Source organism: Puma concolor, chromosome B3 (genome assembly GCF_028749965.1).
Source record: "Puma concolor isolate L17-30 chromosome B3, mPumCon1.1.hap2, whole genome shotgun sequence".
In the NCBI taxonomy this organism is placed as follows: domain Eukaryota; kingdom Metazoa; phylum Chordata; class Mammalia; order Carnivora; family Felidae; genus Puma; species Puma concolor.
This window is the reverse complement of record NC_141672.1, coordinates 107,039,034-107,051,328: the sequence shown is the minus strand read 5'-3', so window position 1 is coordinate 107,051,328 and position 12,295 is coordinate 107,039,034. Positions and strand designations below refer to the sequence as shown.

At 46.8% G+C, this 12,295-nt stretch overlaps 1 protein-coding gene across 1 annotated transcript in view; it reads right to left on the bottom strand.

Annotated features, from left to right (window-relative positions):
* Positions 1-426: 426 nt before the first annotated feature.
* The window catches only part of TLN2 (talin 2), a 438,278-nt gene continuing 426,409 nt past the window's right edge, over positions 427-12,295 (bottom strand). Inside the window, exons 55-59 of the mRNA XM_086710846.1 lie at positions 8,439-8,564; positions 6,283-6,345; positions 5,964-6,191; positions 2,807-2,932; positions 427-1,298 (exon numbers count right to left, since the gene is read on the bottom strand). Of these exons, the coding sequence (XP_086566972.1) occupies positions 1,170-1,298; positions 2,807-2,932; positions 5,964-6,191; positions 6,283-6,345; positions 8,439-8,564 (672 nt within the window). The 3' untranslated portion in view covers positions 427-1,169. The remainder of the gene's footprint in view (positions 1,299-2,806; positions 2,933-5,963; positions 6,192-6,282; positions 6,346-8,438; positions 8,565-12,295) is intronic.

The following is a 12,295-nucleotide window of genomic DNA, read 5'->3' as shown; positions in this document are numbered from 1 at the left end:
AAAAAAAGAGGGAAGGGAAAATAATACGAAATTCGGGAGGTGCAGCATCAGGAAAATGGACTCTGGATGTACCATATACCTTCCCTTGAAAGATGCGAGAGTGAGCAAGTCTACTTGTTAAAGGTTCACACTGATTTTAGTTTGCATCTAGGCTGTAAGAATATTAAGACACAGAACAAATTTGCACCTTGGAACGGAGGGCAGGGGACACATTTTGAAACAGATGCCTTGCAGTTCTGAAATCTAACCATTTGGAGAGCAGAGGACCCCGGGTAGGACCTGGCAGTCACCAAGGAAGTGCTTTATTCTAGCTGAATCCCCACCTCGGACGCTCCGGAGGTGGTGTTGAGGGGACTGTCATGGGAGGACATGGGTTTGTCATCAGAGGCCATGGGACTTGTATCAACTGAAAAAGTCTCTGCAGAGTAAGGAGCCCACACATTTTATTCCAGCCTCTGCTCACCGAGCCCTGACAGTCCCCCATACTTCTGCCCTTTGGATTATGGAGGAAAAAAATAATCGTTCAGTTTTTTTGGGCCACAGAATACAAGACGGGTCTAGATTGTACAAGGAGCTTACACACTGAGGCAAGAAAGCGTGCAAATGGGAGCAGGAATTCTCCATCCTCTGGGTGAGCCAGTGCTTGAGATACAGAAGGACGGCAGTGGCCCTCCTGGAGTCCACACTGGTTTACGTTTCTAGCTTTTATTAGCCATGTCCAACTCCAACCTCCATCTTCTCCTGAGAGGGAGAATAATCTCTAGGATATCAATGCTTTCCCCCAAGCCATTATTTTTGTTTCCTCTTAAGATTTCACAGAAGGCCCAGGAGCAGGCCTAGAGAAGGACCAACAAAAGCAAAAGTGTCTGAGAACGACATAATACTGACTTCTCTTTTTTTTGGTAACAGTTCACGAAACGTGCGCCCCTCTCTCCTGAGATACGGTGAGGCATGAGGGGAGGTGGCGAAGGAGCTGTGGGTGGGACACTGTACCGTGTGACATCACGATCATGCAGCCGGTGCCCGACAGGACAGAGACATGAGAATGAGCACTCAGGGCTCTGCGTTGGCCCCAGGGGAGGCAGGCAGTTTCCAGGTAAGTCCCAGCTTCTCAGGAACACTATTTGTTGCAAAGTCGTTCCCTGGGGCACGCCATCTTGGCTCTGGCCTTAGCCTTCATCCTCCCGCAGCTCAGTGGGTAGGAATTTATACTGCTGTTGGCGGATCTGGGCCAGTTTTTTCCTCGCTTCTTCCAGTTCTCGTTCTTTTTTCAACATCTCTTCCTGGGCGGCAATGATCTAGAAGGAGAAATGACAAGCTGGATGGATCTAGAACTCTCCAGGAAACTGCCCTCCCAACTCTACTGCTTGTCTCATAAGTTCCCGTAGCTTCTGCTATACACAGCCGTACAATGGTACTAAGTATCTTAGTGCTGGAGACCAGCCTATGGGCCACAGTTCGGTTTTTGAGATCCAAACGACCCAAGAAAATTAAGTGGCTTCTGGCCAATGATTTAACAGCAAACATCTACTGCATCCCTACTATGCACCAGATGCTGTGTAAACACTTTGCATGGAGCATCCCATCATCCTCGTGACAACACGGTGAAGTCCTTATTGAATGCCCCATTTTTCCAATGAGTAACTAGAAACTGAGAGATGTGGGTCTACCTTCCTTAACACCCAGCTAGTGGAGCAGGACTTGGCCAAGTGATGCTGAAGCTAAAGCTGGAGTCCTTAACCAATTGACAGCTTTCATATATTTGTTTCATGTTTCTAAGATATGATCTGAGGAGTATCACTTAATAGATAACAGGTGAAAAAGGTAAGTAAGTGTTCAAGAAAGCCAAACAGCGTACTTTCCTGTGGGCCCTTTCAGAGCCTCTACTAACCATCACTGTGCTACTCCAAGGTGGAGGTATAGAGGGCAGTCTTTCCCACCTTATCTGATCAGTGACTTTTCCTCATGGAACTTCTCATGGAACTAGTGCATCAAGAAATCAATTCTGATAAAAATGCACCCAGTGTATGTCTACTGGGAGTGGTTTGGGAAGAGCCGAGGAAGGCATGGGGATGAGTAACTTCTGGGCATTGATAAGAAAACCGATCATGTATAATGGATCTGTATTAGCACATATCCTAAACGGCAGGCCTGATTTCCTGAAGTTTGCTCCTCACTACCATGCACAAGAATGCAATCCTGTGTGAGTCTGAAGCCCAGCTGCTCTTATAAAAGTTGTGGGAAGGGGTTACCGTTCATTCTCTCTGTAGGGCCAAATATGTGAAGTGGGTAGTATCTCCAAATTCGTCATTTTATTTAAATGATACTACTGCCTTTCACTCTCCCTTCTTCCCCCTCTCTGTAACAGAATCCCTGATTTTTACCTAGCCACAGGGGTACTCAGAAAAGAATACTACATTTTCCAGAATCCTTTGTACCGGGTTGGTTGGCCATGTGACTAAAGGCTGACCAATGGTATGTGAGCGGGAGCAAGGGACGCAACTTTAGGGTCCTGTGGTCCCTTCTTTCTCCCTTTCTGATGGCTGGGAAGCGAGGGTGGTTACTGACCCATTTTGGAGCAAATGGCCAAGGCAACATCTCAGGGATGGTGGGGGGAATAAGGCAGATGGAGCCTGGGGATGACACACAAAGGAACCAGCACACCATCCACAGATTGCCTACACCCACAATTGTTTCCCAAAGGAGAAATACACTTCCATCCTGTTGAAGTCATTGTTACTTTGAGTCTCTGTAATAACAAAAGGCCCATCTCAGGAGTAAACACTGTCTAGATTTAATCACAAACCTGAGCAATGCCCCCTACAAACTTTGTTTTCACTACAACATCGTCATCGTCAGCTTTGCCAAATGCTGCCTTCTGGGCTGCACGAACAAGATTATCTGAGGCTCTTTTCACAGCATTTCCTGCTGCCTGGAGAGGGGGGAAAAGCACACATTATACCATTAGAAACAGCCAATTTGGATTCACCAAGAATAGACATGAGAGTACAATTCATGGGATTATGAATGGTTTATCATCCAATTATAACACAGAATTTCTCTTTAGCAAGTATCCATCTGTCTGTCCAGCTGTCCAACGATTCTACCAATGCTGGCACCTACCTAACCTTCGCTCATTCACAGATAAATGAGATATAGTTCCTGGCTCCCAAAGAACACATACTTTTTTTTATCTTTTACTATTACAAAAAATTTTTTTTAATGTTTATTTATTTTTGAGAGAGACAGAGACAGAATGCGAGTGGGTTAGGGGCTGAGAGAGAGGGAGACACAGAACCTGAAGCAGGCTCCAGGCTCCGAGTCGTCAGCACAGAGCCCGACACGGGGCTCGAACTCCTGAGCTGTGAGATCATGACCTGAGCCAAAGCTGGCCACTCAACCGACTGAGCCACCCGGGCGCCCCAGAACACATACTTTTGAGGGAGAATTAAAATTATGTACACAAATGATGGTAGCAATGTGAAACGTGTTAATAGAAGCATGCCCAGTGGTCATCTCCTTGGTCTAGAAAACTATCTCCCGCTGCCCCATCCAATTAAAAAAACTCAAAGATGTGGTTCAGATAGCACTCTTCCTGTCTGCCTTGGCCTTACCAACACCTACTCACAGTGCTCCCTGCGTGCTCTGCACTCGCTTCTTTGTGGCCATTTCCACACCTGGGGTTGCCTCTCCTTTCCTGGACAGTGAGTCACTTGGGGGCAGGGGCTGTGACCGTTCTCTCTGCATCCCTAGTACTTGGCACACTGGATGCCCAGGGGTGGCACTCACTGAATGCTTCTTGAGGGAAGGATGGGCTAGGAAAGCACAACCTATCCCTGCACGGGAAGGCTGGGAGCCCCACAGTAACTAGGGCCTCGACAGGTATATTTTCCGAGTCACAGCTGGGCTTTATGCCAAGTGCTCAAGGATGGGGCAATTGCTAGAGACAGGTAAAGAAAAGCTTTTTGATGTGAAGTCATACTGGCTTACTCTTAATGCTCATGAAGCATGGCCTGGGGACTTGTCCTCCGTCCCCTGAGGTTTGGAATTTTCTTCGAAGGGTGGTCAAAGCTGCATTAAGACTCCCATATTCCTTGCCCAGGCCACCTCTGAGTCAAGGGCGTGTGTGTGGGGATTAGCCATCAGAAAGTTGAGTTTTTCTCAGAGCGAACTAGCTCATCTGGCTGGTGATGTCAAGTCACCAACAGGGACTACGAGGGCTTTTGCACAAGAAGAGAAGTGGAAGCCAATTAATATATATGACAAACCTGGTCTCAAAATAGCTTTCTGAGTTTAGAGGTCATCGGTGCACTTTTCTGAGGCAGGAAATGGGGTCGAGTAACTTACCTCAGACCCTGCAGCTAGTATGTTACGGAGATGGGATTTGACTACAGATCAGTCTAGCCCCACGGGACCTCTGGGTCACTGCAAGGGACTCAGATAGGACACTGCAGCATCCAGTTAAATCAGCAATGATGACAAAGAGAGTGATGCTGTGCTCTAAGTCCTTGGGGGTTAGAAAAGCACATTCACATCTCTTGACCTTCCTAAGAGCCAGTGAGGTATCTCTATCCACATTTTATAGCTGAGGCAAACTAAGGCCTGAAAGGTTTTGAGTCATCTGTGTTAAGATCACATACTTCATACATGGCAGAGACAGGACTTGAACCCAGGTCTCTCTTAACTCAGGATGCTTTCGCCAGAAGTGTCCCCCAAACCCACAAACCACATGTTCATCAACATGAAGCTCCCCATTTCCCCCCTGGGTTAGCCCAGGGGTCAGACGAAGGTAAGGGGAGGTGGGTGAGAGAGAGACTCAGGAGAACCCAACAACAGAAATACATGTTAGGACTTGCAAAATAAAATTAAAGTTCTGGGTTTTGGGGCAATTGTTCTCATACTTCTGCCATTTATGAGTTTATTCACAACGTATAAACATTTTTTTTCAGCAACAGAAATAGTCTTTATTCTAAATACCTGGAAAATCTAGGAAACTGGAAACAAAATGTCCAAGGCATAAGGAAATTCTGGCATAATCAGTTGATGTAATATCATGCAGTCATTAAAAATGAGACTCATGAAGAATGGACCAGTTAGCTTTGCACAGAGAAATTATGACGCCTTGTCTTCAAGTAAAAAGACACATATGATAAAATGTTACGCGAAAAAAAGCAGAATGTCTCTTGCTATGATTACAAGTAGACACAACTATTTTGTATAGACATAAAACAGGAAGAGAAAAAAATGATAACACTTGACATGGGAAGATGTCGAGGCTATGTGATTTTTTCATTCAACCATTTCCTTCGCTGTGTTTAAAACACTTCTGTAATTAAAACAATCAGAAAAATGTATATGCACTGGGAGAGACTGGATTATAACCTACATAATAACCATGTCCTTTGGGCTCTGGGAAACCTTAGCCACAGTCTCATATAAATGCCTCAGTCCTTTCTCTGCCTTCTTTTGCCAAGAGTGGAGGAGGGCCCCCTCTTGAATAGGCACCATCTCGGGTGTGAAAGAGGCAAAGATAAAGATGTGGTGCCTGTGCCTAAGGAGTTCACAGCCTCCCGAAAGACAGATATAAAAATAAATACGGTGGTATCAGGTGACAGGAACCCCAAGAGTGGTCTGGCCAGGGGCTCTGGCAGGATAGAGGAGGGAATGACTGCCTGACATGCAGGAGGTCAGGGAGGGCTTTCTAGAAGAGGGGACTCTAGTGAGGAGTCACGAAGAACAAGCAGGTTGGGCTGGTGGGGAGGGGCCGGGACATTCTGGGTGAGAGAGGGCCCCAACTCATGAGACCAGAAGGCACACATGGACAATGTCAGTCTGCTGGGGCAGCAGCTGTAGGATGCATGGCCGTACGTGGTAAAAATGAGGAAAGTGGGACAGCGTTAGCCGATGGAAGGCCTGGTGGGTCATGCCAAGGAAGTGAGACTGTCCCCGTTGGCGACACTTACCCGCTCCAACAGGAGTATTTTCCCACCAGCATCAGTGACCATTACCTGTAGCCGCCTCATGGCCTCTGAATCCTGGTCGGCCTTCACCTTGCAGGCCACGAGCAGCTGAGCCGTGGAAGCAGCGACCTGCTTGGCGGATGAGATGAGCTTCTCTTCACTGGCATGTCCCTGAACAGAGGCATTGGCCGCCTCACAGAGACTGCTGGTTGCAGCTGCCACCATCCGGGCCTGGGGACAGTTGACAGAGAAGTGACCCAAGGCCCAAAACTCCCTCAGGGGACCCAAAAAGCAAATGGGAAGGAAGGAGAAGGTGACTCACGGCAGAAATCAGCCCCTGTGACCACTGTCCGTCATCCGCAGCATTGGCGGGGATGGAGCCCACCTAGAGAGCGTAGAAATCCGTAATGAGAGCCGGAAGGTGCAGGGTCATCTGCAGCCCCTCAGACTCTACCCTGCTCTGGAACTGGAGAGAACGACATCTCCTCGGACACACAGCACCACTGGCGTGAGAAGGGAACACCCTTTCTCATGTGGGATTCTGCCATTCTGAGACTGCCTGCGGTCCACGGCGCCACAGTGACTTAATCTGAAATGCTCAGAATGGTCTCCCTTTAGTTTCTGGGAAAACGGCTCAGGAGTGATGGACTGGGGCTGTGCTTACATGCTTATTTCCTCTGCTGACCTTTCTCCATTTCAAACATGGGAGCCACTGAGCCCTCTTCTTTCAAGGGCCAAGGGAAACTTACATCTCTCCTGATCATTGACCCTCAGGCCATGCTGTGACTTTCTGGCAGATGATGGGGAAAAAAAAAAAAAAAAAAAAGATAGTGCCTTTCCTTTAGTATGGTGGAGTGCAGACCTTGGTCCTAAGGAAATACAGACTATTTTGTCGGGGGGGGGGAGAGAAGTAGGAAGCTAGATGTAAGATGATCTCTGTTTGATTTAGAAATTATACGAAGAAGTGAAACATTTTCTGTCCAGATGTAGAGGGAATGGCTATGGGAGGATACCTTTACATACCTTTACATGGCGGGAGGTGCCTGGAGAGGTCAGAGAGGAGTTCTCAAACCTCAATTTGAATATGAAATTAGGGATCTGCCAGCAATTATTAGGTACCATACCAGGGCTCGGTGAACATCAGATAAAACCCCAAGGTCCTGTCTATAAGCCTATAGTTTACTCAAGTCCAGGGGTGCCTCCTTTACCAACTTTCTCAATGTGTCAACAAGTTAGGTTCTCTTAGTACCTAGCAATCTGGTGCACGGTCAGCCCTTTATCAAGAGACTGAAATTTGCAGGTAAGATATTCCTAAAATCTTAAAATTGATCCATTTTTAGTCTTTACATATTGATGGGTCAACAAGTACTTGATTAAATAAGGTCAACATTATTAAATTATTAAATAAGCTATATCTACAGAGCATAAGGGAAAAGCACAAAGGGACAGACCACATGCTGGCTGGAGAGAAATACAGATGTCAATAATGAGCAATAGAACACACGATGGTTTAGAAAGCGGAGCCGAAGTCTGTGGTCTGGACTACGACAAGGCTTAGCTCACAAGACACTTCGTGGAGGAAGACAGATGGCCTCTCGTTGGACCTAACTTCCTGTCTATATTACAAGTTTTCTCAGGTCAAGGTGCAATCGTATCCATCTACCTATACACTGATGGCAAAGGCCTTTTAATATCAGGCAGAAATCATTGAAAACGATGGTGACCAAATTCCCCAAACCCACAACCTGACAGGATTTCTGTAGTGCCTCTATATTTGAGAGGCTCTCTGCAAGGTGCGATTTGGATGGAGTCATTCCATGTTGTATGGGAACAACACCAGGGGTATTCTAAACTGTAAGACCCTCTTATATCCAGGAGTACTCTAATATACTAATAATCCTTTGGGTCACTGAAAGAGAACTATGCTTTCATGCTAATGCGGATGGAATGGGTTACTAGGGATGAAGCAGATAAAAGAAATCTCAGATTTGAAACCAGACTGGCCTTTTTGATCAATGGGCTCAGGAAAATGCTAACTGCAGAGTTGGACGGCATTTAGCTCAGCAGTCCTCCAAAACGGATTGAGACGTTGGAGGTGGAAACTGTATTATATAAAGTCCCTGACCACGGTGCTCCTCCAGCCATCCGCTAGGAAAATATGACAGTTCACATCTTTAAATAGCTTAATCTACAGTGGGAATATAAACGTCTTGTTCAGGCCCTGATCACTGTCTGGAATGGGACGCTTTCCTTAACAAGAAGCAGATGAGAGGCCCAGCAGCCAAACCCGTCCTTCTGGAGGTCAGGCTTAAGCGAACAGAGTTTTCAGTCAGATGGGGCAAAGACGAGCCATTCAGTGAGGGAGGGCGCAGCACTGGTTTCCTCAGTGCGGGCCACGGGCGTTCACATCTTTCCCTCAGCCCTCAGAGGCTCTTGCTGTGGCAATGTTCCAGCACGTGGCCAGAGGGGTTTACCCACCTTTCCTTGGGCCACCAGCTCCCTCTGGGCTGCCGAGGCCGATTTGACCAGGGCACTCGTGGCAGCGGCAATGGATTTAGCAGCTTCCAAAATCTGTTCTTCAAAATCCAGGGTCTCATCTGCTTGCTATAACAAAAGAAAATGGCGTCACATGCCATTCACATGCACAAAGGGCGCTTTTTTGCCCAACTACTTACTGCTCCATCACCTGGCTCTTCATCCATTTATGTCTTTTGGCTGACAAACCACACCCAGGGCAGGTAGGCCTAAGCTGCCCCAAATCTCCATCTGCTGCCTCCCCCCTTCCCCGATTCTAAAAGGTACAAGCTGCTAGCATGGACATTCTACACAAATTTCAAATCAGGAAATTCTAAGACTATTTTTCCAGACCAGAATCTTTAACAGGATGTAAATTCACTGTGAATAAACTACGCTCAAATTGCTCCATTAGCATCAACAACCGAAATTTAAATAATCGGTAATCAATTCTCAAGAGTGGGTGGTGGAATCCTCTTCCAGACCTTAAGGCTCAAAAATGGGTTGAAACAACGATGAGGTGGCTAGGAGTTGTGAAAAGCCTTATTTTTCTTGGGTAAAAACAAAAGCAAAACCGTATTTGCATCTTCTGCGGCTGAGCAGAAGGAGTTACTTACTAGCCACAGCTCACCAAAGGGGGGAAAGAAATCCAGGTGACATGACATCGAGGTGGAGTTTGTTCAGCTCCCTGGGAATGTGAGGCCCGGCTCCACCTGGGGAAGACCTCCGGCCATGACTGTGCAGGTGTTATGAAGCTAGGAGGGCCCTGCTCTAAGTTCACCAGCACCAGGCCAGCACAGCCCCGGTAGCTGAAGAGAAGCTCTGGTAAGTGGGGCAAGCCTAAGGACCTTGATCCCAGGCTGGCTGGGATGCAGTCTCACAATTTGGGGTGGTCACGCTGGATGCCCTCCATGGTCTGCTCACCACTAATGTTCTGTGCACCTGAGTACGGTTAAGTCCCCCTTTGGTTAAGGAAAGTTAAAGGTGTGGCTGGTACCTTTCAGGCACTGCAGTGAGGGTCAGGTATAGCAATGCTTTTCTTTGTGTGTTAAAATATACATGCCATTCACCCTCTGAACCAATTTTAAGTGTACAATGCAGCATCATCAGGTGTATCTGCAATGCTGTGCAACAGCAAAACGTCTTTAAGAGTGCCTACCAGGTGCCAAATGTTTTGTTAGGCATTTCCACTTCCAATGCTTGTTTAATTCTGAGAAAGAGGAAAACAAATCTTACACTGTAGTTATATTCATTCTCATATTCACAGTGAGAAAGCAGACTCAGGGAGCTAGAGTGTTGGGATGAGGTCATAGGGCTGCAATTAAGATTCTCCATCTCTCGGACTCCATGAGGATCTGTTCTTACTAGCCTGGTAACCCCTCTGGGCGTCAGTGATGACTAACTTCGTGCCAGAGGCTCAAAGTTGGTCGCTAATGGTCCCATATGGAACATCAGACAGGATGGATACATAGGTACAATTTTTTTCCGTTCCCCATTCTTTATGACCACATCTTGAACTATGAGAGATTCCAAGCTCATTTTTATTTTTTACAAGTCATGTTATCAAAATAACATTTCAGTGCACGTCTGGTGAATCCAGAGAACGACGCCAGCATTTTAGAAGTTCTGAGAAGCCATACGTTCTTTCTTATCTGACCAAGCCTTGCTCTAGGAGCATTCAGGACAGAAGTGGATTCAGTTGCAGTGGATTCATTTTGGAGTAAGGGAGTAATGGTGGAGTATAACATCTATTTACTGAAATAGAAAAACAACTCATCGTAAGACACGGGCATAAAAGGTACTATCATACGTAGGCCCCAAAGAAATTGCATTAGGCTCTGATATCAGCAGTTATCTAGTCAGTGACCTCGAATTAAGAACTTTTTTGGAAATTCATTCTACAAAAGAAACTCAAGTATCTAACAGATTAAAGCACCAGGGAAATCACGTAATTCTTGAGCCCCAAGGGAGCCCCCTCCACTGTGGCAGGGGAAACAGAAGCCCATGGTGGCTTCTGAATGGGTCCCAGATCCTGATCTTAGGCGGCCTCCAAGGTGAGTCCATGCACCCCATGGGGGTGAAGTACCCCATCCGATTTCTGCTTTCTCAAATTTTGGGATCCACAAAAATGGAGTTTTCTTCCAATTAAGTGCTAACTCTAAGCCGTGGCTAGATCTTACAGAATCATCCTATTAAAACTAATTTTATTTTTTTTTTTAATTTTTTTTTTCAACATTTATTTATTTTTGGGACAGAGAGAGACAGAGCATGAACGGGCGAGGGGCAGAGAGAGAGGGAGACACAGAATCGGAAACAGGCTCCAGGCTCTGAGCCATCAGCCCAGAGCCTGACGCGGGGCTCGAACTCACGGACCGCGAGATCGTGACCTGGCTGAAGTCGGACGCTTAACCGACTGCGCCACCCAGGCGCCCCTAAAACTAATTTTAAAGGCCTCTACCACGTCTCCTGCTGCCGTGAAGTTTTTTTGTAGAACACATGCTTGAAACAGATATTCAGCTTGGAAATATTTTTGACACCCACAGATTTTTCTTGCAGTGGCAACTGGTATAATGCCTGCTGATGAATGTTTGTTTTTCTTTCCGTAACATCTCGATGTTTTCAAACGAACATGGCAGAGAGCCTCCTGTCTGGGAGACACTTGCTCTGACTAAAAAGTACTAGTTTCCCAAGAAAGGCTTAATAAAGCCGAACGCGATGACAACAGGGACAGAGGGCTAACGTCTAGACATTGTAGGCCAGGTTTATCCCTAAGACTAAATGCCCATGTTTTCTCTCCTGCTGGACATAAACATCAACACCGGGCACTTCTTCATACCACACACAACTTCTAGCCTACAAGGTGGGATTCTCCCCAAGCCAAGGACACTTGGAAATGCCTAAGTGTCCCTGTCCATGCTGCCGTCTCCTTGGCTCTCACCAGCACCTGTAACGGCATCTGGGGGAAGGGCGGTGAGAGCTACAAGAGGAGGAGGGCTCATGCTCAAGCGTGTTGCAGAAAAGGAAAGAAACAAAGTGGCTTGGGCTTCAAAGGATCTTCCTACATAAAAGGATCACAATGAAATTTCAGGATTTGTCAACAGAACAAATCCCGCTGTAGCTGGGGGATGGCGGGCAATGAGGACAGTCACATGGAGCCGCTACAAGGAGAGCCTGAAGAACCCTGAGACCCAGGGCACAGGGAACTTAAGAAAAGGCTTTCATTAAACAGGCTAATAAACGGGCAGCCCTTGCTTAGAATCACCTGATGATCTGGTTCAAGATGCAGATTGTGTTTCAATAGGTCTCATTTCTAATGGAAGTGGGCTACTCCACGGGAAATGCTAGCCTGGGCTACGGGAAACAGACCCCAGTTAACTGAAGCCTACCCGCCTGACATTTCCTCCAGGACACGGACTGTGTTTTATTCCACTAATGTGGTCTCTCGAGTATACAATCAGGCAGCGTAGACTACATGATAAATGTTTGCTGAATGAATGTATCCATTCAAAACGAGTCTTCCAAGTTCTAGAGTTCAGCCAGAGGGCAATTTACATGGTTGGGGAAGGAGAAATGCATGGAGTAAGCGTCTACATCAGTAACTGTCCGGTCTGGGTTCCTCCATCCGGTCTGGGTTCCTCTGGGAGGAAGAAACACACATCTATACACTGGCTCCTGCCCCATTCAAGGCCATGGGTTGTTATTTGTCTGCTCTGCCTTCACCCCTCAACCTGCATCCGTAGTTTGTTGTGACATCTACTCGTGCACATACGGATGCAAATGGCATTTCCAGCATTTTGCAAAGAGGCTCTCAGCAACGCAGT